Here is a 25143-nt window from a genome sequence, read left to right as displayed (position 1 = left end):
CTTCCAATAATTCTCTTCTCCAAAAAGATCAGGAAATTCTCAATGAATTTAAACTTTTTTTTATCAAACTCTCTACACACCAGAATCTCCTCCCTCCTCTTCTCTTATTCAATCGTATCTTGATAAAATTCCTACTCCCTCTACCTCTCATCTTAATCTTCTTGATCTGGATAATGATCTTTCCCTCAATGAACTCTCCACTGCTTTAAATTCCCTCACTAAGGTGAAGACGCCTGGTCCCGATGGTTTTTCTGTTAAATTTTATTTACATTTTTCTGATTTATTACTTCCGAAACTTCTAACGCTTTTTCAATCCTTCTATTTAGCTGGTAAGACAGAAGGCACCTTTCAGGAGGCCACTATTTACCTCATCCCAAAAGAAGGTCGTGAACCCAAATTTTGTAAGAATTACCGTCCAATCTCTCTTGTCAACGTTGACTATAAATGGTTTGCTAAATTGCTGGCTTTCCGTTTAGACCGTTTAGATTATTATTTTTTCATTATTAATCTCCTTTTTGATTCTGGTATAATTTGGTTTAGTGATTTGTGTAGTATTAGCCGTACGGAATGTATAAATATGTATATATGTAAATATGCATGAAAAAAGAAAAATAAGACTAAAACTCTTTCATCTAGGTGTATATACATTATTACCGTGAAATTGTAACCATTATTTTGTATGTGTTTATATTTTACACAGTTTCAAAGCAATAGACGGTCTCCTGACGAAGGCAACACTGCCGAAACGCTCGTAGTTTTCCATCAACCGCATTGCTTGTATCATATTTGTATTTATTGTTTATATAATTGTTAAACGATGAGATATATATATATATAAAAGAATAATCAACAAAATCAAGTATCCATTGAATGATAAGAAATGAATAAATAAACATCCCATATATTTTTCTAATTAACATTTGTGTATGAAAAATTATTCTTCAATTTAAATTTTTGATATTATGAATGGTCGGTTTCATGGTTTACACCTAGGTGTGTGTGTCACGTATTTATCCACTTGCTATAGCACCTTACATAAATAGCTTATTTCCTTACATATAGCAAGTTTATTAGCTCTGTAGGGGTCCCCTTCGTTCTAAACAAGACTGAAATTCTCCCCCTTACAAAATGTTGTCTTCCCTACACCTTTTCTTCCACCGGGTTTGCTTGGAACAGTTCAAAAATCAAATACTTAGGCATATGGTTTTCCAATTCTATCGTCTCTTCAATTAAATTGAATATGGCTGCAGCCTTGTCTCGTATTGAGAAAATTATTTCTTCTGGGAACCCTCTTTTTCTTTCTTGGTGGGGTCGGTTGGACTCGGTTAAGATGATGATTGCCCCAATCTTAATTTATATTCTCTCCATGCTTCCTGTTCACATTCCTGCTGTTTATTTCAAATGCATTGACTCATGCCTTTCTCGATTTCTTTGGAAAAATAAAAAAGCTAGAATTGCTTTACCTTCTGTTCGAAAACCAAAATCTAACGGTGGGGTGAACTTCCCGGATTTTCGTCTCTACCATAAATCTTTCTCCCTTCGCCATGCTTCAAAATGGCTCATATCATACCCCTCCCCCTTTACTCCCCGTTGGCTCTTTATTGAACGAACCTTGTTATTACCCTTTTCTCTCCAAGAAGTTATATGTTTTTCTGCCAAAACTCCTCATACTGCTCTTCCCTTATTTAGACATACCTTCTCCCTCTTGAGACCTTTGGTTCATCCCGCTACTGTTTCCCGTGAGTCTTTCTTAGAATCCCCTATTTGGCACAATTCTCTTATTCTCCTCCAGAATAGGCCAATTTTTTGGAAAGCGTGGAGATTGAGGGGTATTATTTGGGTTAACCAGCTTTTCAATGGAATTTCTCCACGTTCCTTTCCCCAATTTCAATCCTTATTCCGTTGCTCTCGTTCTTTTCTACACAAGTTTATTACCCTTATGTCAATTATTCTTGACATTTACTATTCTCTCCCTTCCTCATCCTCACCTATTATGCAACATTCCCTTCTTATAATACTCCTTACTCTTCCCAAGGCCTCTCTTATATACAAATTATTTTTAGCCCCCAATCCAGACCGTGCCAAATCCAAATTAGAACTTTCTTGGGAGTCTGATCTGAGGTGCGAATGGTCTACCTTTTTCTGGGATAAACTTTGGTCCAGATCCTTAAAAAGTTCTCGTTCTGCCTCTCTTACTCAATCTATGTTTTTTCTCTATCACAGACTTTATCTTTCTCCTTCCGCTTTAGCGCGTTTTTCCTACTGGCTCTAACTGTTGGACTTGTGGCTCCTCTAATGCTGATCTCCTCCATCTTCTCTTTCTCTGCCCTACCGTTTCAGACTTTTGGGGTAAGGTTTGGTCATACATTTCTCGACTGTTCAAGATTTTCACTCCTTATTCTATTCCCCTCCTCTTTGCTGATAGCCTCTCTGACTCTTTAGGTCTTCCCCCTCATGAGCATGGTCTTTTTGATCTTACTCTTGCCATAGCCTTTCAGCACATCTCCTTCAATTGCTTTTACTCTTCTCTTTCTGATACCAGTTCTTACCGATATTTTATCTCTGTGTTGCATTGTTTTACTGGTATGTTGCATATGTTATGGTTTACTAATAAAGCTTTTTCAAACATAAAAAAGGAGCACTGGACCAGGGAAGGATTACTATGGGAAACAGAGTGCCCACAGTACACGGAGTCTTGCCAGCTCTGCGCTTCAGGCTGAAGGTCAAGTTCACACTAAGTTGAAGTCATAGGTGAGCAAAGTTGATTTGCTGAGAAAAAAAAAATGGGACAACAATGTTTCCCTAATTGAACCTACTTGGAAAGCAGCTGCTGGTTTCAAACTTCGAGGCATATTTACAAGGGCTTATGCCACAGAAACATCAATTTATTGTGGCGTTAAGTCCTTCACCTTATTTACAAGGCGGCGTTAAGCCACTTAATGTGGCTTAACGCTGCATTGTCAATAAGGCCCCTTTCACGCCACATGTGGGGGCATATAAACAAGGAGTTAACGCAGCCATAGCGTCAATTTTTTGACGTAACAGCAGCTTTTTTGTTATCGCCTTATTTACAACTTGCCGCTAACCTCAGTTAGTGGCAGTTTTCTGGGTAACATGTCAATTTTTAAGATTGCCACTTCTGTTAGCAGAAGTTAACGAAAATGAGATGCAAGGTAGGTGTTCCCGTGCAAAAACTGCTGCTAACCCCACTTTGCGATATTTACAATGAATTTCTTGTATGGTGCAAAATCCCCAAAACTGCCTCTAACTGCAGTTAGAGACAGTTTTTTAAGACCAGAAAATAGCTAGTCTTAAAAATGGTGCAAACACTTGTGGCCTCATTTCAGAAGGTTTTGGTGCTGGACAGCCCGGCAAGGAATGTTGCTGCGCTGTCCTGCGACAAAACTACAGGGCAGGAATGCGCACTATCAATGGGACAGGGCGCATTCCTGGGCCTCATTCATGAAAAGTGTTGCATTGCTGCGACACAACAGCGTTGCAACACTTTTCACTATGTCCTTCTTGGGACACCATGGATACACTGTGTTCACTGTACGGTGCTCCATGTCGCAATTAATGAGAGATACGTCAGGAATCCTGACATATCTGTCAGCGCTAAAGACATGCATTGCTGCAGTTGTGTCACAAGCATGACACAACTACAGCCTATCCCTGTGGCACTGCGTCACCCTTAGGCCTGCCATGAGGCAGGCGTAAGGTACTGACGTAGTGGCATCGTACAATTGTTGCAGTGAAATCTGATGGATTACACTACGCCACTCCTATGAGGCTTTGTTACGTGGGAACGCCCAGCCTGCATACATCATACCTGATGCAGGTATAATGTGGTACAGGGCTTCACAAGGTCATGCATATGCCTAGATGCGTCACTTTGCAAATATGGTGCAACGTGGTGCAAGAATCACGCTGCAACTACGTCAAGAAAATGATGCACTGGCGGGGTGAAGCTTTCAGGAGGGGCTCATGAATAAGCCCCCGCTGTCTTTTTGCCCTACGTTGGCGCACAATGGCTGCCATGCGCTAATGCAGGCATCCTTGCGCCATGGTGCAAGGGTGACTGTGTTAACCGGAGTTGATTGATGTTGTGGCTCCATCACTTCTCGAGACTTCTGCAGGTGCGTCTGGACTAGTGGAGGGCGGGAGTGAACCAGTTGGCATTCTTGGAGTGTTGTTTGCCTGGTCTTTTCTTGAGGGGTGACAGGGTGTCGGCGCAGTTGGAGATCCATCGGTGGAGGTTGCGCGCTGCGGTGTTGTTGTCTGTATGCATTGGCGGAGTGGTGGTGCTGAGGGAGTTGACGAGAAGTTCTTTGGTGGCCTTGATCCAGCTGCGAGGGAGGGTGTGATGATGGTGGTGGTGTACGGTGGGCATAGTGTAGACATAATGTATACAATGATGGTCAGTCCAGGAGAGTCCTGTGGTGTGGCTGTAGTTGAATTTCCAGCTGGCGGAGAAGACATGCTCGAGCGTGTGTCCGGCTATGTGGGTTGGTGTGGTAACTAGCTGCTTGAGTCTGATGTTGGCGAAGTTCCCCAGGAGGGGGGTGGTGTTCTGGTCACTGAGGTTGTCCAGGTGGAACTTGAGGTCTCAGAGTATGAGGTAGTCGGTGGATGGGAGAGCCTGGGGTGCAATGAGGTCTACAATGGCATGGGTGATAGGGGTCCACAGTTGACGGCCAGGAGGGTGCTGGCGTCGTGCGGTGGAGTGTCCGGAAGGCAGGGTCCCTGGTTCTGGGTACGGTTCAGGGCCGGACGGACACAGACAGGCTTGCCTTTGGGTTCCCTTCGGCGCACCAGTGGCATGCGCACTGTGCATGGCCGCACAGTGTCCGCCATTATGTAGTGCTGCAGGGGGGCTGGACAACTGTGAGGCGGGAAATGCAGGAAAGGACACTGGAGGGGGCGGGGACGTGGGGGATTGCAGTGGCAATGAGGGAGATGATAGGGGAAAAGGAACTGCAAAAACGCACAGTAAAAACAAAGGCAAACACAGCAAAGATAAAAAAAAATAAAGAAATAGGTAGGAAAGCAACGGAGAAGAGCAGAAAGATGAACAGGAACAGCAGACGAGAGGGACAGGAGGGCAGTCAAGCTGCAGAGCAGTGACACACCACCACTGGACCACCAGGGATGAGGTGCATGCAGGAGCCTGCGTGTGGTGGACCTGACCTCTGTGTCAGAGGAACCAGCAGCAGCAGATGGGAACAGCAGCAGCAGCAACCAGATGGCACTATGCTGTGGAAAGAGTAAGTCCACTAAGGGTTAGTACCTGTATACCCAAGAGCAAACTAACAGGGGGCAAGGAAAGGCAGCACCACCCGGTTGCCTCTTCCAATGTGACAGTGGCGACCAGATTCCCCAGTTCCCCAGCGAGTAATGGCAGATCAAGCTGCATACCCAAGGGCCTGGGCCAGAACCGGCCAGTGCACCTAGCACCCACTGCCACCAATGGTCGTTCTCAGCAAATTAAGTGAGTTAGTGTTGTCCCCCACCAGTCTTGTGCGGTGCCCTCGTGATGTAGGTCAGCCGCAGTTCAGGGATTGCTCAGGGCACGGTGTGCATCACCCACAGGCGCTAGGCCTGGGCCCGACTCGCCCCAGGGCCTCCTCAGCTACATGTCCCACCTTCTCCTCACCTGGACATTGACACCGGGGCTCAATGGACTGCACTCTCTCCACATCTGTGACTCAGGAGCCTCATCCAGGTGGGATTTCACAAGCCTGGGTACAACAGTCGCCACAAAGTATGCTGGGGAACCTCCCGATGCGGGTGTGACAACAGGGCCCTCTTAGGCGCAAACTTTCAGCGCTCCTGCCACACGTTTGGTACAGCTCAGGGGCCTCACCCTCCACAGCGTCCAGCCAGCAAAATATCCTACAGCCTGTAATGCAGAGAGGCGTGGCACACCATTGATAATCTCCTCCGTGCACCCCAGGGTAGTGGTGGATCGTAGTATGCAATGCAGACCTCCCTACATTGGTGCGCAGGAGCGCCTCTACCGGTCACAGCTCCAAGGGGCGCAAGGCGGTCTTCTCACACAAGTCAGTAACATGTCTCCATGTGACCTGCCAGATGTCACCACCAGGTAAGGGCGATCGCCATGCCTCAATGTCTAACACCACTGCCCAGCGACTCCACAGCACCTCTGTATCCCTCTATGGTTCCCAGACATAGGCCCAGTGAGGTCTCTGAGCCTTGGGGACTGGCCGCGCTCTCAAGGTTTTGGTTGCCATGGTGTTGCAAGGAGTGCGCAAGGAAAAGTGATGCATCACTGGTTTGGCACAGCAATGTTCCTCTTTTAATAGATTTAGCCCTGAAGTTCCTCTTCTAATTGGACTCTGGCTGGTCATCCTGGCTGTGGGGGGCTTAGGGGAGGGGTGTTGATCTGTGCTGCACTTAGCCCTGGCTACTACATTCTGCATACCATTGGTTTTATTTCCTATTTTTCATTGGAGGTGGACTTCTAGGCTATTTTTGCCACTAGAGGTTGGGCTGACTAACCTGAGTTTTTTTGCCGTCAATGGGCCTTTCGTCAGTTTTCGCCTGCTAATGTCAGAATTTGTATCGCCTTCACGCTAGTGTTACCGGCAGTTTTCACTGCAGCTACCTGAAACTATCGCCATGTAGTGACGTATTGTAAATACACCGCTAAGAGGGCGATCGGTTTTGGTGATAGGCAGCGTTAAGAAAACGGCCGCTAACTAGTGTTAGCGTTAGTTAGCGGCAGTTCTTGTACATATGCCCCTTAGTGTGAAAGGGGTGGGCAATGGGTGTTGTGGTAGGCATTCCGCCGTAACACCCATTGCATTTTGACTATGCTCCCTATTTACAAGGGTGGATTAGATAGGAGGCAGGGCCAAAAATAAGACCGGAGAAAACCTGGTCTTAACCTGGCGAAACAATGAGAAATTATTAATTTCTCCTTGTTTTTGCTGATCCTATATGAAACATCAAATCACCACTAGTTACTGTTTATGTGCAGGAACGTGTCCCCTCCTGCACATCAACAATCGTATAAAAATGACAAGTTGCAACTTCAATAAGTGCTGCATAAAGTCTGATTGTTTGTGTGCAACAAGGGACATCTACCTGCACATAAACAATCATTCACCGCTACGCAGGCCCCTTTAAACTATGGTGCAAGGGTTCCTGTGTTGGCGCTAGGGAGCTAAATTTAGCACCACTGCTAGGGGGAAATGTAGGGGTGCACAGCATTCTTGTAAGTACGGCGCATCCCTTCATTTGGAAACTGTCGGAGCACAGTGTTAGCAATCTTGCGCTCCAACGGTTTACTTGTACATATGCCCCTTTGTCCTGTGTAAGCACCAGCTCTGTGGTAGTTTTCAACAACCTCTGTCTGTGAGTCGTTCTGCCAGTGTGTTCTGCTAAACAATACAAAGGTTCTGGACAAATAGAAAACTGCAGGGCATATTTACAAGGGTTTAACGTTCCTTTGGCGTTAAGTACTTCACCTCATTTACAAGGATGGAGGTAAGCCATTTAACGTGGCTTAACGCCACCTTGTAAATAAGGCGACTTTCCACCTACACTTAGAGTGAAAGGGATGCGCAATGGGTGTTGTTGTGGGCTCTCCGCCGCAGCACCCATTGCTTTTTGACGCTGCTCCCTATCTACAAGGGTGGCGTAAATAGGAGGCAGCACTAAATATAAGACCAGGAAAAATCTGGTCTTAACTTGGCGAAACAAGGAGAAATTAATTTCTCCTAATTTTTGCTGTTTCTACGTGTGTTGCATAATGCACTTATAAAAATAGAAAATTGCCACTAGTGATTGTTCAAGTGCAGGAAGGTGTCCCTTCCTGCACATCAGCAATCATTGAAAAATGACGAGCTGCAACTTCTATGTGTGCTGCATAGAGCAGCAGACATAGAAGTTACAAATCACCATTACTGATTGTTTAAGTGTAGGAAGGGACACCTTCCGGCACATAAACAATCATTCCCCGCAATGCAGTCACCCTTGCACTATAGTGCTAAATTTAGCACCAGTACTAGGGGAAACGCAGGGGTGTGCTAGGGGAAACGCAGGGGTGTGCTGCATTCTTGTAGATACTGCACATCACTGCATTTGGAAACTGTCGAGCACAGCGTTAGCAATCTTGGCTTAACTCCCTGCTCCGAGAGTTTCCTTGTACACATGCCCCTGCGTTTTTTCATAAAAATGTCAACTATAATTTAATGACCCTGCAGGGCCGGCTTTAGGGTGGTGTGACCGATGCCACCGCACCGGGTGCTGGCTTCCTGGGGGCGCCGTGTTTGAAAGTGTATTATGCTTTACCAGGCCTCACATAAATGTCAAGATAAGTCGTGTGATTAATTATCTTCCTGGAGAGAGATCAGCATTTTGTATAGTTGAGGTTTTGATTTAGGTGAAGTTAGTGCAGAGGGTGAATATGCCTGCTGCTAAGAACGTGTACCAGGTAGATTACACGTGATGTAAACAGATCAGCAGGTTACTGCTTTTAAAAGAGACATCCTTTTGTTACTTGCAGTTTATAACTTAAAGTCCTAATATAGAATAGTGAGCTATTAACTTTCATTCTAGAACTTCATACACACTGCAAAGTATACATTATTATAACATTGATTAATGTTGCAAAAAGGGTTAATTTGGCTAGAAATCGATTCTTATTATTAAAGAAAACTCCCAACTATGCTGTTTCTTTTTCGACTCTGAGTTTGTGCTTCTCCACACCAAGCACTCTTAAACTACACTGCCTACCAGTATGGATGACATGTGACTCCTACACTTTTAGTACTTTGGCTTATGTAACATTTCCTATACACTGATTTACACAGGTATGATTGATTGTCTGGTATGAGTGGTGCTATATAACTAATTCAATGCATCTGAGAGAGTGTGGTTATGGAGACTTGGTCACTGTTAAAGGGTGCTAGTGAGAGAATCTGTGGTGGAGGTGGTCATTGGGGGGGCGCCAACAAACATTGTCGCACAGGGCGCCACTAGCACGAAAGCTGTGACCCTGTCATTTATTATGAAGTTCGAAAAGGCTTTTTCATTGCATATTTAGGTGGAATTTGCAAATGGAGTGTGAAGATAAGCTTAAATAAAAATATGTGCGTTAAATGTTTGCCTTTGAACATTGCAATGTTAAAAGTGTAACGTTTTCATTCAAATTCAAGGTTGCAGTGTGTTAATTTTTCTCAGAAAGCAAAGTGATCATTACTGAATGTCTGTACGACTTCATCTCAATATCCCTGTGCTGCAGATAGATTGTCTTTAATTCCAGTCACCAAAGTGAGATCTTGGGCGATTGTTCTCTGTTAGAAATGTAATCACACAATATCCATTTATGGTAAGGCAGTTTAAATGCTGTTCATAATCGGAAGATCACGTTTCTGACTGATTCCACCTTTCCACCCTCTAAGCTAAAGTAAATGAGAGAGTACTATGGATAATGAGGTGCCTTATCCTGTTATTGTGACATTCTTGGCTCAGTACAGAGCAGTGAATTGGCAGCAGAATGAATTCGGGGAATTGTAGTTTTGGCTCGCTTCTATTGTCTTGGACCTTAACTTACCATTTGAGTCCCATTTGAGTCCCAGCGTCCATTCCTCTCGGCTGCTGGCTTTTGGCAGCTAAGACTCACCCCCTCTTCCCACTGTTTATTTTCAGACCAACTGAAGCTGTTAGGGTTAGACTAGGTAAATCGTGTCTATTGAACAAGACAACCCGTGATTCGTAAGGACTGAGATGAGAAAGATGAGAAAGAAGGAAGGGAAGGTAATATCTGTTATTTTGCTGCAGCCTTACGAAACGCCAAAAGCAATATGTAAATATGACTTTTTATTTATAAGTAGACGAATATCATTTCTCACCTCGTCTCTGAGCTGCTGCATGTTGAAGGCATAGAGGACCAGAGCAGTCTTGCAACAATGGATTCCTGGTTGTATTTGTAACGGAAATATTTGGCACAATAAGTAGTTTTGTTATTTCAGCAGTACCTTGGACCTGAAGTTGTTGTAAAGGATAAAAACATGCTAGTTATTCTAGCAGCATACATTTTACATCAAAGTTCTACTTGCATAGCTGTTGCAACACATCTATTAGAAATCAAAATCCCATGATTCATGCCATGGAAAGCACATGTATTTATATATCTAATTCTAAGAAATGTCATCACTTCTTCTACTATTCATTTGATATATGATTGATTGATGAATCTTTATTCGAATATATACACATAATCATAAAAGAACAAAAAATATATAAATAATGAGCAAGTTACTTACCTTTGGTAACGCCTTATCTGGTAAAGACTCTATCTAGCCACAGATTCCTTACATTAGAATTATCCCCAGGTCTCAAACTGGATCCAGAAATGTTTACTAAACAGTACCCCTGCATGCTGGTAGGTGGTATCGTTCGGCTACTCATGGCGTTGTCCGCGTTGGAAGTGACGTGCGCAGTGGCTGAATAGGCACCACCGCAGTGCGCTGCCGTCAGTTTCTTTTTGCAACTTCCACGTTAAGAGCGTGCAGCAATGAAGAACACTGACTAATGGTGTGGAAAACTAGGGTTCTGAAAGGGGGAAAGCTCTGTCCCATTGAAATCACTTTACAGAGCCAGGATGATGGGTTGGCCGATAAGGAATCTGCAGATAGATAGTCTGTATCAAATAAGGCATTATCGAAGGTAAGTAACTTGTTCATCTGATAGAGACTTCTAGCCACAGATTCCTTAAATTAGAAAAAAAAACAAGCAATAACTTCCTGGAGGTTTCACACTAAAAAGTTCTGCAGGACCGAACAAGCAAAGTGTCCCTCCCGATGAACCTGACTGTCAAGGCAGTAATGCTTTGTGATCGTGTGTAGAGAAGCCCACGCTGCTGCCTGGCAGCTGTCCAGGACCAGAACTCCGCATGCTAGCATAGTGGTTGCAGCCTTAGCTCTAGTCGAATGAGCAGGCTAGCCCTCAGGGGGTTGCTTCTTACCCAATTTGGAGCAGATCATAATGCTGAGCATGATCCATCGGAAGATGGTCTGTTTCTGCACGACCTTTCCCTTCTTTGCTCCGACATACCCCATGAAGAGTTGGTCGTCCACCCAAAACTCTTTTGTGCAGACAAGGTAGAACAACACTCTTTTTGGGTCCAGTGGAGTCACCCCTCTTTCTTAGATGGATGTGGCAGAGCGTAAATGGTAGGCAGTGTGATGGACTGGCCTACATGAAAAGGAGTGACAACTTTTGAAGGTCTCGAAAAAACTTCGACAAAAAGTTGAAAAAGAGCCCATAAAAAAATAACTGGCGGTAGCTCTCTCCGATCTGCGCTGACTGGTGCGGAAAGGAAAGAACTGACGTACGTGAGCTGAAGTGGCACCTATATAAGCACCGCACATGTCATTTCTGGTGCGGATGACTCTGAAGCGCGCAGGTAAACTGCTCAAGAAAAACGTCAGAATTTCTGGATCGAGTCTGACGCCAGGGGATAATTCTAAGGTAAGGAGTCTGAAGCTAGTAGTCTCTATTAGATATAAAAAATATGAGAATCCATACTAAAAACTCATCAGATATAAACAACAAACCATAAGAGATCACTATAACAAACTACGTCTACTGTGCAAATAATCATGTTTGTTAATACAACACCATAAGAAGCTTATAGTGTGCAAAAGTGCAAAAAGGATAGATGGGATGCTTATCTAAAAGAGAGCCACATCCCAAGAAATCCCATTCCTGACATGAAAAGCATAAGAATTCATATTAAAAACTCACTAGAACCGCAGACCTCGACTACCGTATGCGCTCCTCCGACTACCTAGGCGGGCAGGGGGGCTAGCCTTACCATACTTCCTTCTTTACTATAAGTCAGCTCAATTACGAGTGATTGCCCAATGGGCTCTCAGAGTTTGGACAAGCACTGGCGAAATATGGACAGGGCCATGGTGGGGAGAGTTATATGGGACGTTTTGTGGTAACCCAAAACAGAGCGACTCCTGAATGCTTACCTCAGCACATCCACAAGGACCACTCTGAAGGTATGAGATTAGCTGAATAACCAGATAGAGTGGACAATCTTACCTAAACACGCTCATATACTACAACCCTGCCTTCCACCCTGCACTGAAACTGGGCCCCTTTGATGCATTGGAGGAAGGGGGGCTGGATGACTGAAAATGGGGGATCTTTTCATAATTGGGACATTCTAACATTTGAAAATGGCAAACGGGACTTCCACCTGTTGGACTCTGAACAATTTCATTACAATCAGTTGAAACACTGGGCACTACAAACCCAGTACAGAGCAGTGGCCACTAGGGATCTTACCCCTATGGAACAGGTGCTACAGATGGACATACCAGAGAAAAAATGGATACACCTATGGGGGGGCATTGTGAAATGTAATCACTTAATCGACATGAGAGAAGCCCATTACAAGGTCATGCATGATTGGTATTTGTACCCCACTGAGCTAAAAAAAGATGTTCCTACACATGACAGACCTCTGTTGGAGGGGGTGCGGTCTCTTAGGAGACTTTCTACATAAGTTGGGACTGTCCGATTATACGTCCATTTTGGACTGAGATTCTTGCGCAACTTAAAAACATCCTGGAATACCCATTCCCTGAGACCCCAAGATTCGCCTTGCTAGGCCTCTTCTATGATGACTTGAAATCTCAAACTAAGGGGGATAAAGCGATTATGTGGGTATCTCTGGAAGAGGCAAAGTAAACGATAGTCGCCGCATGGAAGAAAAAGGAAGCCCCAGTGCTCACTCAGTGGCATGCACGGCTGTGGCAGGCACCTAACCATGGAAAGACTGGCAGATATCTTTAGAGAAGGTCTTAAAGCTTTTGAGTTTACATGAGGTCCACTAGTGGTGCATCTTTCAATGGGTCGTCAACTGACGACTTACCCCATTAGAACGAGAGCCCTCCACCTATTTCAGTTTTAAATAGGAAAATGCCCCTCCCTCTCTGTGAAAACATTGAGCCCTGATAGCAGGACCCCCGTGATCCTCCATCAAGATACCCCACATGTATTTAGGCAGCCTCTAGGTAACCACTCACTGCTCAGTTTTGTGTCAGCTGGTTTTATTTAATTTTTGTTTAATTTTTACAACTCTCCGTTATCTCATTTACTTTATCGTTCACAGTAGGACGTTACCTAATAGGGAGACGGGGTAGTGGGTAGGGGGGTTGGCTTTGTTATGTATATCGGGAGGTATAGACTCTGGGACAGTGCGGAAAGTGGAGATTCTAAATGTGTATTTTTCTCATGTAAGAGACCATATTGGGCTTCTGTTTGACTCTGACCCTGTGATTTGAGGGTCTATAACGTGATGTTGAGATGTATATTGATTTCTCCACCTTCTTCTATGCTATTTTTCAATGCTTAAAACCAATAAAAACAGTTTTGACAAAAAAACTCACTGGATAAAAAATAGAAAACAAAATACTAACTGTGGGAGATCCCTATAACAAATATCACATCTACTGTACAAATAAACATGTTTGTACATAAGACACCATGGAAAACTTACAACTTGCAAAAATATGGAAAAGGATTAAATGGGATGCTTATCTCAATAGAAGACACAGCCCCAGAGATCTCATTCCTACAGTTACTTCAACAACCTTGCATAGTAGTAAATGTACATTTAATCTTAGTAAAAAGTAAAGTGTACTGGTATGTAAATAGAAACTTGTTGGAAATGCCCCTTTCTGCAGGGTCACCCCAAACCTTTTGCCTTCCTCCTCCTATTTTTCTGACCTTGTTCTCTTTGGGTTCAGAAATCTGGACATTTTACCACTGGTAATCAGTGCTAAAGTGCATGTGATCTTTACTTAAAGCATGGTTTATCCAAAACTGGCATATTTGATTTATGCATAAGTCCCTAGTAAAGTGCACTACATGTGCCCAGAGCATGTAAATCAAATGCTACTAGTGGGCCTGCAGCACTGATTGTGCTACCCACCGAAGTAGCCGTTTAAACATGTTTCAGGCCTGCCATTCCAAAGCCTGTGTGTGCAGTTTTAAACTACATGCTGACCTAGCAACTGAACTACTTGCCAGTCCCAAACCTCCCTTTTCATTACATATAGGTCACCCCTAAGGTGGGCCCTGGACAGCCTATGGGCAAGGTGCAGTGTATTTAAAAAGTAGGGCATGTACTTTAAGTTTTACATATACTGGTAGTGAAAAACCTTTTAAATTCGTTTTTCACTACTGCAAGGCCCATCTCTCCCACGGGATAACATTGGGATTGCCTTTTTGGACAAGTTACTTACCTTTGGTAGCGCCTATTCCTTGCCTTTTGAATTTACCAGGTAACAGACTGGATCCGAAAGATTTTTCATGAGCAGTACTCCTGAGTGCCGGTAGGTAGCGGTGATCGGCTCCACGTGCGTCGTATGCACCGGAAGCAATGTCTGTGGAACCTATATAGGCGCCACCTAGGCATGATCACGTCAGTTTCTTTTAACGACTTTCCATGGCAGAAGTGTGGAGCCATGAAAAACCCTGACCATTGGTAGAGCCCTGAAAAGGATCATCCCTGTCCCTTGCAATCAGTTTACAGAGTGAAGAGGATGGGAGGGCGGGTAAGGCGTCTGTGGCTAGATATAGTCTCTACCAGATAAGGCGTTACCAAAGGTAAGTAAGTTGTCCATCTGACAGAGACTTCTAGTGGCAGATTCCTTACCTTTGAATAGATACCCAAGCAATAACTCCCTGGAGGTGGGTCTGCGGACCCAATTTCATACAAGGAAGTCCTGCAGGATTGAACGGGTGAAGTACTCATCTTCTACAGACTTCCAGACAGTAGTGTTCGGTGAATGTGTGGCCCATGTTGCTGCCTGGCAGATGTCCAGGATCAGAACTCAACGTGATAACGTAGTGGTCACAGCTTTAGCTCAGGTGGAAAGAGCTCTGCTGGAATGAGCTTGCAAGCCTTCAGGAAGTTGGTTCTTTGCCAATGCATAGCAGATTTTGATGCCAACACAACCCAAAATTTTGCTAAGTGATGATGCCAAAGGCAAGAAATGTTAGGATCTTTGGTCGCATATTGATAGTGATGTGAAAAAAGTACACTCTACTGCATTCTTAGATATTTAACATGAAAACATGTCTGATGTAGTGGACATAATCAAAAAACTGGAGTCTGAAAACACTCTTGTCTAACAAGTGTTCAGGATAATTGGTGTAGATGTGAAGCAGCTCCTTGAGAGTAGGCTGGGCGACACTTTTAGTGACTTTGGCCCTGTAACATTGTTAGACCCGGCCTTGTGGCATGGCCATCCCTGACCCCTGGCCACACCCCCTGACCCGTACACCTCATTCAGTCCCCAGTACACGGCCTAGCCGGTCCTGCCCACCAGTACCCACACACACCCGACCCGGACTTCCCTGTCCGTGCCCTCCATCTTTCCAGCACCACCGGGCCCGCGTGCCCACTTCCGGCACCTACAATGGCCGCCCGGCCCCAGCACAATCCCGGCCTAGAGGCGCCACCCCGGCTGGGGAACATCGCGCTCCCATAGAGTGAGAGAGGGAGGAGCCGTTTCCATCACACCTCTGACCTCCCCTCGGGAGATGGGTTTTGATCGACCCTCTGGCCTCCCTGAGGGCTGGCTCCACGCCTGCTGGGTGTCTGGGACTCCTCCCGACCCGACCCTGAAAGGATCAAAGGACGACATGGCAGGAAGCTCCAACGAGCGACCCCCAGGTGCTAAGACCCCTGCCTACACAGACTCCGGACATCAAAGAGGAGCTGACCTATATCAAGGGGTGCTCTGGGGCTATCTGCAGATTCGACTCTGGAACGAGGAGAGCCCTGCTGACGTGGTCGCGGCTCCCTGGCAACCTTGGAACACCTGAGCCCTGCTGAGTGACTCGCGGCTCCCCTGAACTTGTGCTGAGCCCTGCTGAGTGACTCGCGGCTCCCCTGAAGATTGTAAGACCTCCGAACTTGTGCTGAGCCCTGATGAGTGACTCGCGGATCCCCTGAAGATCGTAAGACCTCCAAACTTGTGCTGAGCCCTGCTGAGTGACTCGCGGCTCCCCTGAAGATCGTAAGACCTCCGAACTTGTGCTGAGCCCTGCTGAGTGACTCGCGGCTCCCCTGAAGATCGTAAGACCTCCGAACTGGTGCTTGAGCTCCGCTGAGTGACTCGCGGCTCCTAAAGACTCCCCTGGTCCGGCTGGACCGCAGCGTATCCCCCGGCTCGAGGATTGTGAGCTGTGCGTTGGGTACGCCCCTGCATCTATCCGGATCCCCCAAAGACTGTCCCGCTACCCTCTTCCCTACCGAGACTCTCTGAGCCCGAGCTCTATTTTGTACATCTCTACCATGGTGATCATAAAGATCTGACGAAACTGAATAGATAAAGATCTGTTCCCAAGAACCTACCGTGTGGTGTCTCTTTGTTGTGTGGTGCCGTGTGTGCGATCCCTGATACGAGACTCTTCCCACTGAGGAGTCTCCCGCCAGTGCCCGGCTACGATACCCCGAGGGTAGGCCCCAGAATGTTTAGGTGATCTCCCTGACCTCCCTGGGGTCGCCTTCTAACAAACATGTTTCATGTTAGAATTCTTGTTGCTTGGTAAGCAAAGAAATGTTGAGGAGTAATTCAGGAAATATAATTTTAAGTGCATGAGAAATGGCTTGCAATGATGCATAGAAATGTCCTTTCAGCAACCAAAGCATTTCAAGTCAATGAAGCTCACTGAGGTACTCAGCACAAGTTCTAGTTCCCTTCCTTAAAGGGGAATTTTCTCCGGACTGAAAAGTATACTGCTTCATTTTTGACTGCTTGAATAACTGAGGGCATGTGCACCCAGTTCAACAAATTTGTTGCAGAACCAGTACCAGAGAATTGCAATCTTAAGGCGCACCAGTATTGGCCTGGAAAGCTATGTCAATGGCCAGAGTTAGCAAATTGTGTACTGGTTGTTTTATCGATGCCTGTCTCAAGTGCCAATGTTGGGAGGGCCCTTTCACAGAGAAACGCTCACATGGGAAGGAAATAGCAAGGGCGCATAACCTAAGACTCACTAAAGAAGCATTGTATAGTGTACTAAAGTAAGTTTGATTTGTAAAAATGTACATGGACCTCATATACCCTGTTAGACCCGGCCTTGTGGCATGGCCATCCCTGACCCCTAGCCACACCCCCTGACCCGTACACCTCATTCATTCCCTCAGTACACAGCCTAGCCGGTCCTGCCCGCAAGGACCCACACACACCCGACCCGGACTTCCCTGTCTGTGCCCTCCATCTTCCCAGCACCACAGGGCCCGCGTGCCCACTTCATGCACCTACGATGGCCACCCGGCCCCAGCACAACCCAGGCCTAGAGGCGCCGCCCCGGCTGGGGAACATCGCGCTCCCATGGAGTGAGAGAGGGAGGAGCAGTTTCCATCGCACCTCTGGCCTCCCCTCGGGAGCTGGATTTCGATCGGCTCTCCGGCCTCCCTGAGGGCTGGCTCCACGCCTGCTGGGTGTCTGGGACTCCTCCCGACCAGGGCCTGAAAGGATCAAAGGACAACATGGCAGGAAACTCCAACGAGCGGCCCCCAGGCGCTAAGACCCCTGCCTACACGGACCCCGGACATCAAAGAGGAGTTGACCTATAACAAGGGGTGCTCTGGGACTATCTGGCAGATTCGAATCTGGAACGACGAGAGCCCTGCTGACGTGGTCGCGGCTTCCTTGCAACCTTGGAACCTCTGAGCCCTGCTAAGTGACTCGCGGCTCCCCTGAAGATCGTAAGACCTCCGAACTTGTGCTTGATCCCTGCTGAGTGACTCGCGGCTCCCCTGAAGATCGTAAGACCTCCGAACTTGTGCTTGAGCCCTGCTGAGTGACTCGCGGCTCCCCGAAGATCGTAAGACCTCCGAACTTGTGCTTGAGCCCTGCTGAGTGACTCGCGGCTCCCCTGAAGATCGTAAGACCTCCGAACTTGTGCTTGAGCCCTGCTGAGTGACTTGCTGCTCCCCTGAAGATCGTAAGACCTCCGACCTTGTGCTTGAGCCCTGCTGAGTGACTCGCGGCTCCTAAAGACTCACTCGGTCCGGCTGGACCGCAGCGTATCCCCCGGCTTGAGGATTGTGAGCTGTGCATTGGGTACGCCCCTGCATTGATCCGGACCCCCAAAGACTGTCCCGCTACCCCCTTTCCCTACCGAGACTCTCTGAGCCCGTGCTCTATTTGTACATATCCACCTTGGTGATCATAAAGATCCGACGAAGCTGAGTAGATAAAAGATCTGTTCCCAAGAACCTACCGTGTGGTGTCTCTTTGTCGTGTGGTGCCGTGTGTGCGATCCTAGATACGAGACTCTTCCCCTGAGGAGTCTCCCGCCAGTGCCCGGCTACGTTACCCCGAGGGTAGGTCTCAGGGTGTTCAGGTAACCTCCCTGTCTCCCCTGGGGTCGCCTTCTAACAATGGTGGCAAGCGACGGGATTCGGGCCCATCATCTAGAGATCGTACCGTAAGCGGCTGATGCACTACCGGCAAAGACGGCAGAAGAAAACGCCATGAGTCTCACAGAAACCAACGCGAGTGCTGTGTTCCAGGCGGAACAACTGGAAGAGTACACGCACAAAGAACTGAAGCAATTCTGAATAGAACTAAAAATCGCTACCACTGGTCTCAACACCAAAGAAGATATGCAGAAGGCACTGAAAGCTTGGGTGGAATCCGGAGCCCCCCGCCCAGAAGGAGCGGTGGAGCTCCACGACGAAGCTGGACTCTCCCCAAGAGAAAGCAGCAGCAACCAGGTACGAAGCTTCGTACCGGACGGGGGTCTATCCCCGGAAGAACTCGCAGACAGAGAGAGAAGTCGTAATCACGAACTCAAACTGGCCAAACTGAAAATTGAGGGTGAGTTGAAATTAGCTGAGAAGAAGCTAGCAGTGGAACAGATGCGAGTACAAGGCGAACTGGAAGAGAAGAAACTCCAACGAGAGCACGAAGGACGAAGACTTCAACTGGAGCACGAACGCAGCTTGAAAGAAATCTAGCTCAAGGCAAGGAGCGAAGAAGCTCGACCCCCGGAGAACCGGGGGGCGCCACCACCGGCGGAACAGAAGGTCCACATCCCCAAAGATGTGGTCAAGGAATATTATAAAAACGATGACATCCAACAATGGTTCAAGGACTACGAGGTCGCCATGACCTCCCACCGAGTCCCGCAGAAAGATTGGGGGGCCGGGTTGTGGGGCCGATTTTTGAGCGAGGGGAGAGACACCCTGCTCGACCTACCATCCTCCATGCAGACCTCCTACAGCCACATGAAGGAGGCCCTCCTCACAAGGTACGGCCTCAGCCCAGAGATGTACCGCCAGCGGTTCCGGGACTGCAAGAAGATCCCCGGCACCACGTGGGTGGAGTATGTGAACTTTTTCAGCCGTGCATTCGATGGGTGGATTAAGGGCAGCAAAGTAACCACCCTGGACGAACTAACCGACCTCATGTTATGGGAACACCTGGCGGCGAACTGCTTTGTGGAGCTACGCCAGCATCTGCTCGACAGCAAGCTCATGGATCCGAGGAAGCTGGCTGTCGAGGCGGATCGCTGGACCAACACCCGGGTCTCCCGGGGCCCCGTAGGAGAATACCCCCGAGCCAGTCAGGGACCACCCCGCCAGAGAGGGGGGGGAAACCAGGGAGGGCAGAGGGAATCCCAGTCCAGTCCTCCAAAAAGCCAACCTCCGCACTTCCTGGCACCCCCACCAGCTGTATTCGGTCCACCCGTGAGACGGGGGCACCGGGTGACCATCACTTGTTTCCGTTGCCAGAAGCCCGGGCATTACGCCAATGACCCCGAATGCCCCATTGCCCTGCGCGTCCCCACTACAGCCCCCCCAGCCAGACAGATAGCCAATGTAGCCCTAGGGGAGGAGATTGAGGAGACCGTAGAATGGGAACCCGCCGCCATGGCCTTGGTATCATTAGGAGACAGAGAAATGGTCCCTGGGAGCCTCCTGCCCTCCAACACGAAGAAATACGGGCAGCTAGTGACGATCAATGGCCAACAGGTAGAGGCCCTTCATGACACCGGGGCGCGCATCAACGGTGTCCTCAGCCACTTAGTCCACGAAGACCAGATCCTCCCCAATATATTTTGCCCTGTAATTGCAGCTGACAACACTGAGAGTCTCTGTAAGGTAGCCCTGGTGCCTTTTGAATGGGGCGGAGTGGTCGGTAAATTGAAAGTAGCAGTAAGAACCTCCCAGCCGGTCGACTGTCTCCTGGGGAACGACCTGGAAAGTTCCCCCCTGGCAGCAAGTCGAGCGCAAGGCCCACCTAGGGATGATGGGTTTACCCGAGTGGGTGTGCGCCACCAACCAATCTATGGCGGCCCGACTGCCCCCCTGTGGGGAAGTCGAGGACGCACCTGCCAATGAGGACAGGATTGTCCCAGCCGAGGTCCCCCCACATCTCCCCACGTGGAGAATCTGTCGCCAGCGACGAACCCCTACCGTCCGACCCCACACAGATCGCAGAGTTAGGCGATCTGCCCGAGTTGGCTCAGTGGCGCCACGAGGGGGGCCCCTCCCGAGAGGAGTTCTGCCAGGAGCAAGCTACCTGTCCCTCCATGGTCGGACCCCGGCAGCAAGCAGAGGCCCAAGCCGCGGGCGACCAATCTGGAACACACCAGCTATATTGGGAAAATGACCTTTTGTCAGTGGAGCTAGGATCAGCCAGGGTGCTGGTGGTACCCCTACGCTTCCGAGACTTCCTCCTGGGCTTGGCCCACGATGTCCCCCTCGCAGGCCACTTGGGCCAAGACAAAACCTACAGTCGCCTGGTGACTCACTTTTACTGGCCTAAAATGAAAGCAGATGTAGAAACCCACTGCAAGTCCTGTCTCACGTGCCAGGCTAGTGGGAAAAGCGGAGGAAAGCGCAAGGCTCCCCTCCAACCCTTCCCTGTCGTCAATACCCCGTTCGAACGGGTCGGGATCGACATCGTGGGGCCCCTGGACCCCCAACCTCACAAGGTCACCGCTTCATCCTCGTCCTAGTGGACCATGCCACCCGATACCCGGAGGCCCTTCCACTACGCACCATCACCGCCCCCGTGGTGGGCCGGGCGTTGATGGGGATCTTTTCCCGTGTGGGTTTTCCCCGCGAGGTCGTAAGCGATCGCGGGACGAACTTTATCTCTAAATACATGGCGTCCCTGTGGCAACAATGTGGAGTGTCCTATAAGTTCACCACACCGTACCACCCCCAAGGAAATGGCCTAGTAGAGCGGTTTAACCGGACTCTGAAGGGGATGATCGCGGGCCTGGAAGAGCCCCTCCGGCGCAAGTGGGACGTCCTGCTCCCCTGCCTTTTGTTCGCCTACCGGGAAGTTCCCCAGAAATCCTTGGGGTTCAGCCCCTTTGAGTTACTCTACGGGCACCCCGTCCGGGGGCCCCTCAGCCTGGTCAAGAAAGAGTGGGAGGCGGCGCCCCGAGGCCCCCCCCCGAGATGTGTTCCGAAAAAGGGTGGGCGTAGTTCGCGAAGTAGCACTTCGCGAAGCTACGCAGAGTGAAGTTCGCACTACGCGAGCTACGCGTAGCACTTCGCGAACTGCGTAGTAACATGTTCGCACTGTGCAAGATGTTGTTTTCAATGATTGCACAGTGCGGACAAGCAACCGGCACTGTGCAATCATTGAAAATGGCATCTTGCACAGTGCGAGCTGTAGTTTTCTGCTGCTCGAGTAGATTTTTACTCGAGCGGCAGCTTTCTCAACGCGAACTGGTAGTTTCTCATCACGAGCAGTCGCGAGCATACGCGACCCCTCGCAATGAGAAACCTGACCTCCTCGCGTTGGGAATCTCGCCGGGAGGTTTATTTTCCATGCTCGCGATCGCGAACAAGGATAAAGTCTCGCCGGGATGTCATTTTGCTTGCTCGCGGTCGCCAACTTGACGTTGAGGACCGCGAGCAAGCAGAAAATGACCGCAGCACTACGCAACACTACGCTACGCGTGTTCGCACTGTGCTACGTGCAGTTCGCGTAGTGCGAAGTAGCGCGAACTTCGCAAACTACGCGAGCGTAGCGTAGTGCTTCGCCCAGGCCTAGTTCCGATACATTCTGACCCTCCGAAACCAGACTAGGAAGTTTCGAGAAATGGCCGAGGCCAACCTGGAGGCGAGCCAGGAAGAAATGAAGCGCTGGTACGACCAGAATGCCACTCTGGTCGAGTTTCAGCCGGGCCAGCAGGTATGGGTCATGGCTCCCGTGAAACCTTGCACCCACCAGGATAAATGGACCGGGCCCTTCAAAGTCGTTGAGCGGAAGAGCCAGGTCACGTACTTGGTGGACGTCCAGTCACCTCGGTTCCCCCTTCGGGTCCTCCACGTGAACCGCCTCAAGCCCCACTTCGTGCGGACGGAGCTGAGTCTGCTGCTGGCCACCGATGACGGGGCCGAGGAGGAGTCAGATCCCCTCCCTGACCTCCTGTGTACCAAGGAGAAGGATGGCTCCGTGGAAGGAGTGAACCTTTCTCCGTCCCTCACTTCCCAGCAACGCGAGGACTGCCGCCAGCTCTTAGGGCAGTTCCCCGACTTATTCTCTCTCGTCCCCAAAGTCACCGACTGGTGTGTCCATGACGTGTAGACCGGAGACAGCCCGCCGGTGAAGCAACGAGCCTACCGAGTCCCTGATCGAGTCCAGTCCTGTATTCAGGCCGAGGTCTCGAAGATGTTGACCTTGGGGGTGATCGAACCCTCAGACAGCCCCTGGGCCAGCCCCGTGGTACTGGTCCCGAAAGCAGCGGCCCCCGGTGTCGCCCCAGAACTCCGATTCTGTGTGGACTACCGGGGACTCAATGAAGTCACCCGAGCCGACGCTCACCCCATTCCCCGAGCAGACGAGCTCATTGACCGTCTCGGGTCGGCTCATTTCCTCAGCACATTCGATCTAACCTGCGTGTACTGGCAAATTGCGCTCACAGAAGGAGCCAAGGAGCGGTCCGCCTTCTCCACCCCGGATGGGCACTATCGCTTTCGCGTGATGCCCTTCGGGATGAAAAATGCCCCGGCCACCTTCCAGCGACTGGTAAATAGAGTCCTGGCCGGGCTAGAAAAGTTCAGCGCCGCATATCTAGACGATATCGCGGTTTTCAGTTCCGAATGGAGTGAGCATCTCCAGCACCTCCGGAGGGTGCTAACGGCCCTGCGCCAGGAAGGCCTCACAGTAAAAGCCAGTAAGTGTCAGATTGGGCAAGGTTTGGTGGTCTACCTAGGGCACCGAGTCGGAATCGGGCAGGTCGCCCCTCTGCAGCCTAAGATCGACGCCATCCTAGCCTGGGAACCACCCACTACCCAAACAGAGGTCCGAGCCTTTCTGGGCCTCACCGGCTACTACCGGAGATTCATCCGGGGGTACGACAGCCTTGTCGGTCCCCTCACGGAACTCACGTCCAAGAAACAGCCCAAGAAAGTGCAGTGGACCTCTGCCTGCCAGGAGGCGTTCGATGCCCTGAAAGCGGCCAGGTGTACTGCCCCCGTGCTCCAGGCCCCCGACTACTCCAAGGAGTTTGTGGTACAAACTGATGCCTCCGAGCAGGGCATTGGGGCAGTCCTGTCACAGGTGAATGACCAAGGCCTAGACCAGCCCGTAGCCTTTCTCAGCCGAAGGCTGTTACCCAGAGAACAGAAATGGAGCACCATTGAGCGCGAGGCGTTCGCCGTAGTCTGGGCCCTCAAGAAATGACGACCCTATCTGTTCGGCACCCATTTCAAAGTCCAAACCGACCATCGCCCCCTGCGATGGCTCATGCAGATGCGAGGGGAAAACCCCAAACTATTGCGGTGGTCAATCTCCCTCCAGGGGATGGATTTCACCGTAGAGCACCGCCCTGGTACTGACCACGCCAACGCTGACGGTCTCTCCCGGGTCTTCCGCCTCAGCGAAGAGAACCCCCAAGAGGATGGGTAGTTCTCTCCGGCTTTCAGCTGGGGGGGACGCGTGTTAGACCCGGCCTTGTGGCATGGCCCCTAGCCACACCCCCTGACCCATACACCTCATTCAGACCCTCAGTACACAGCCTAGCCGGTCCTGCCCGCCAGGACCCACACACACCCGACCCGGACTTCCCTGTCCATGCCCTCCATCTTCCCAGCACCACAGGGCCCACGTGCCCACTTCATGCACCTACGATGGCCGCCCGGCCCCAGCACAACCCAGGCCTAGAGGCGCCGCCCCGGCTGGGGAACATCGCTCTCCCATGGAGTGAGAGAGGGAGGAGCAGTTTCCATCGCACCTCTGGCCTCCCCTCGGGAGATGGGTTTCGATCGGCCCTCCGGCCTCCCTGAGGGCGGGCTCCACGCCTGCTGGGTGTCTGGGACTCCCCCCGACCCGGCCCTGAAAGCATCAAAGGACAACATGGCAGGAAACTCCAACGAGCGGCCCCCAGGCGCTAAGACCCCTGCCTACACGGACCCCGGACATCAAAGAGGAGTTGACCTATAACAAGGGGTGCTCTGGGACTATCTGGCAGATTCGACTCTGGAACGACGAGAGCCCTCCGAACTTGTGCTTGAGCCCTGTTGAGTGACTCGCGGCTCCCCTGAAGATCTTAAGACCTCCGACCTTGTGCTTGAGCCCTGCTGAGTGACTCGCAGCTCCTACAGACTCCCTCGGTCCGGCTGGACCGCAGCGTATCCCCCGGCTCGAGGATTGTGAGCTGTGCGTTGGGTACGCCCCTGCATTGATCCGGACCCCCAAAGACTGTCCCGCTACCCCCTTTCCCTACCGAGACTCTCTGAGCCCGTGCTCTATTTGTACATATCCACCTTGGTGATCATAAAGATCCGACGAAGCTGAGTAGATAAAAGATCTGTTCCCAAGAACCTACCGTGTGGTGTCTCTTTGTCGTGTGGTGCCGTGTGTGCGATCCTAGATACGAGACTCTTCCCCATAGGAGTCTCCCGCCAGTGCCCGGCTACGTTACCCCGAGGGTAGGTCTCAGGGTGTTCAGGTAACGTCCCTGTCTCCCCTGGGGTCGCCTTCTAACATACCCTGTACGCACACTGCCTATACACATGCAGTATCAGTGCAGAAAGTAAGCAACAATAATAGCAAAACATTCAGAAAAACACTATTTCTGTAGTTTTTAATGGCGCAAAAATGTGTA

General features: G+C 49.6%; 1 protein-coding gene across 1 annotated transcript in view; it reads right to left on the bottom strand.

Moving 5' to 3' along the window:
• LOC146860824 (sperm-specific sodium:proton exchanger-like) overlaps window positions 1-25143 on the bottom strand; it is a 4630975-nt gene that overhangs the window by 14218 nt on the left and 4591614 nt on the right. The window contains exon 22 of the mRNA XM_085646174.1: window positions 9879-10011. Within this exon, the coding sequence (XP_085502300.1) occupies window positions 9879-10011 (133 nt within the window). The remainder of the gene's footprint in view (window positions 1-9878; window positions 10012-25143) is intronic.

Source organism: Triturus cristatus, chromosome 3_1 (genome assembly GCF_964204655.1).
Source record: "Triturus cristatus chromosome 3_1, aTriCri1.1, whole genome shotgun sequence".
Taxonomy (NCBI): Eukaryota; Metazoa; Chordata; class Amphibia; order Caudata; family Salamandridae; genus Triturus; species Triturus cristatus.
The sequence above is the reverse complement of the archived record's forward strand: the minus strand, read 5'-3'. Positions and strand labels throughout refer to the sequence as shown.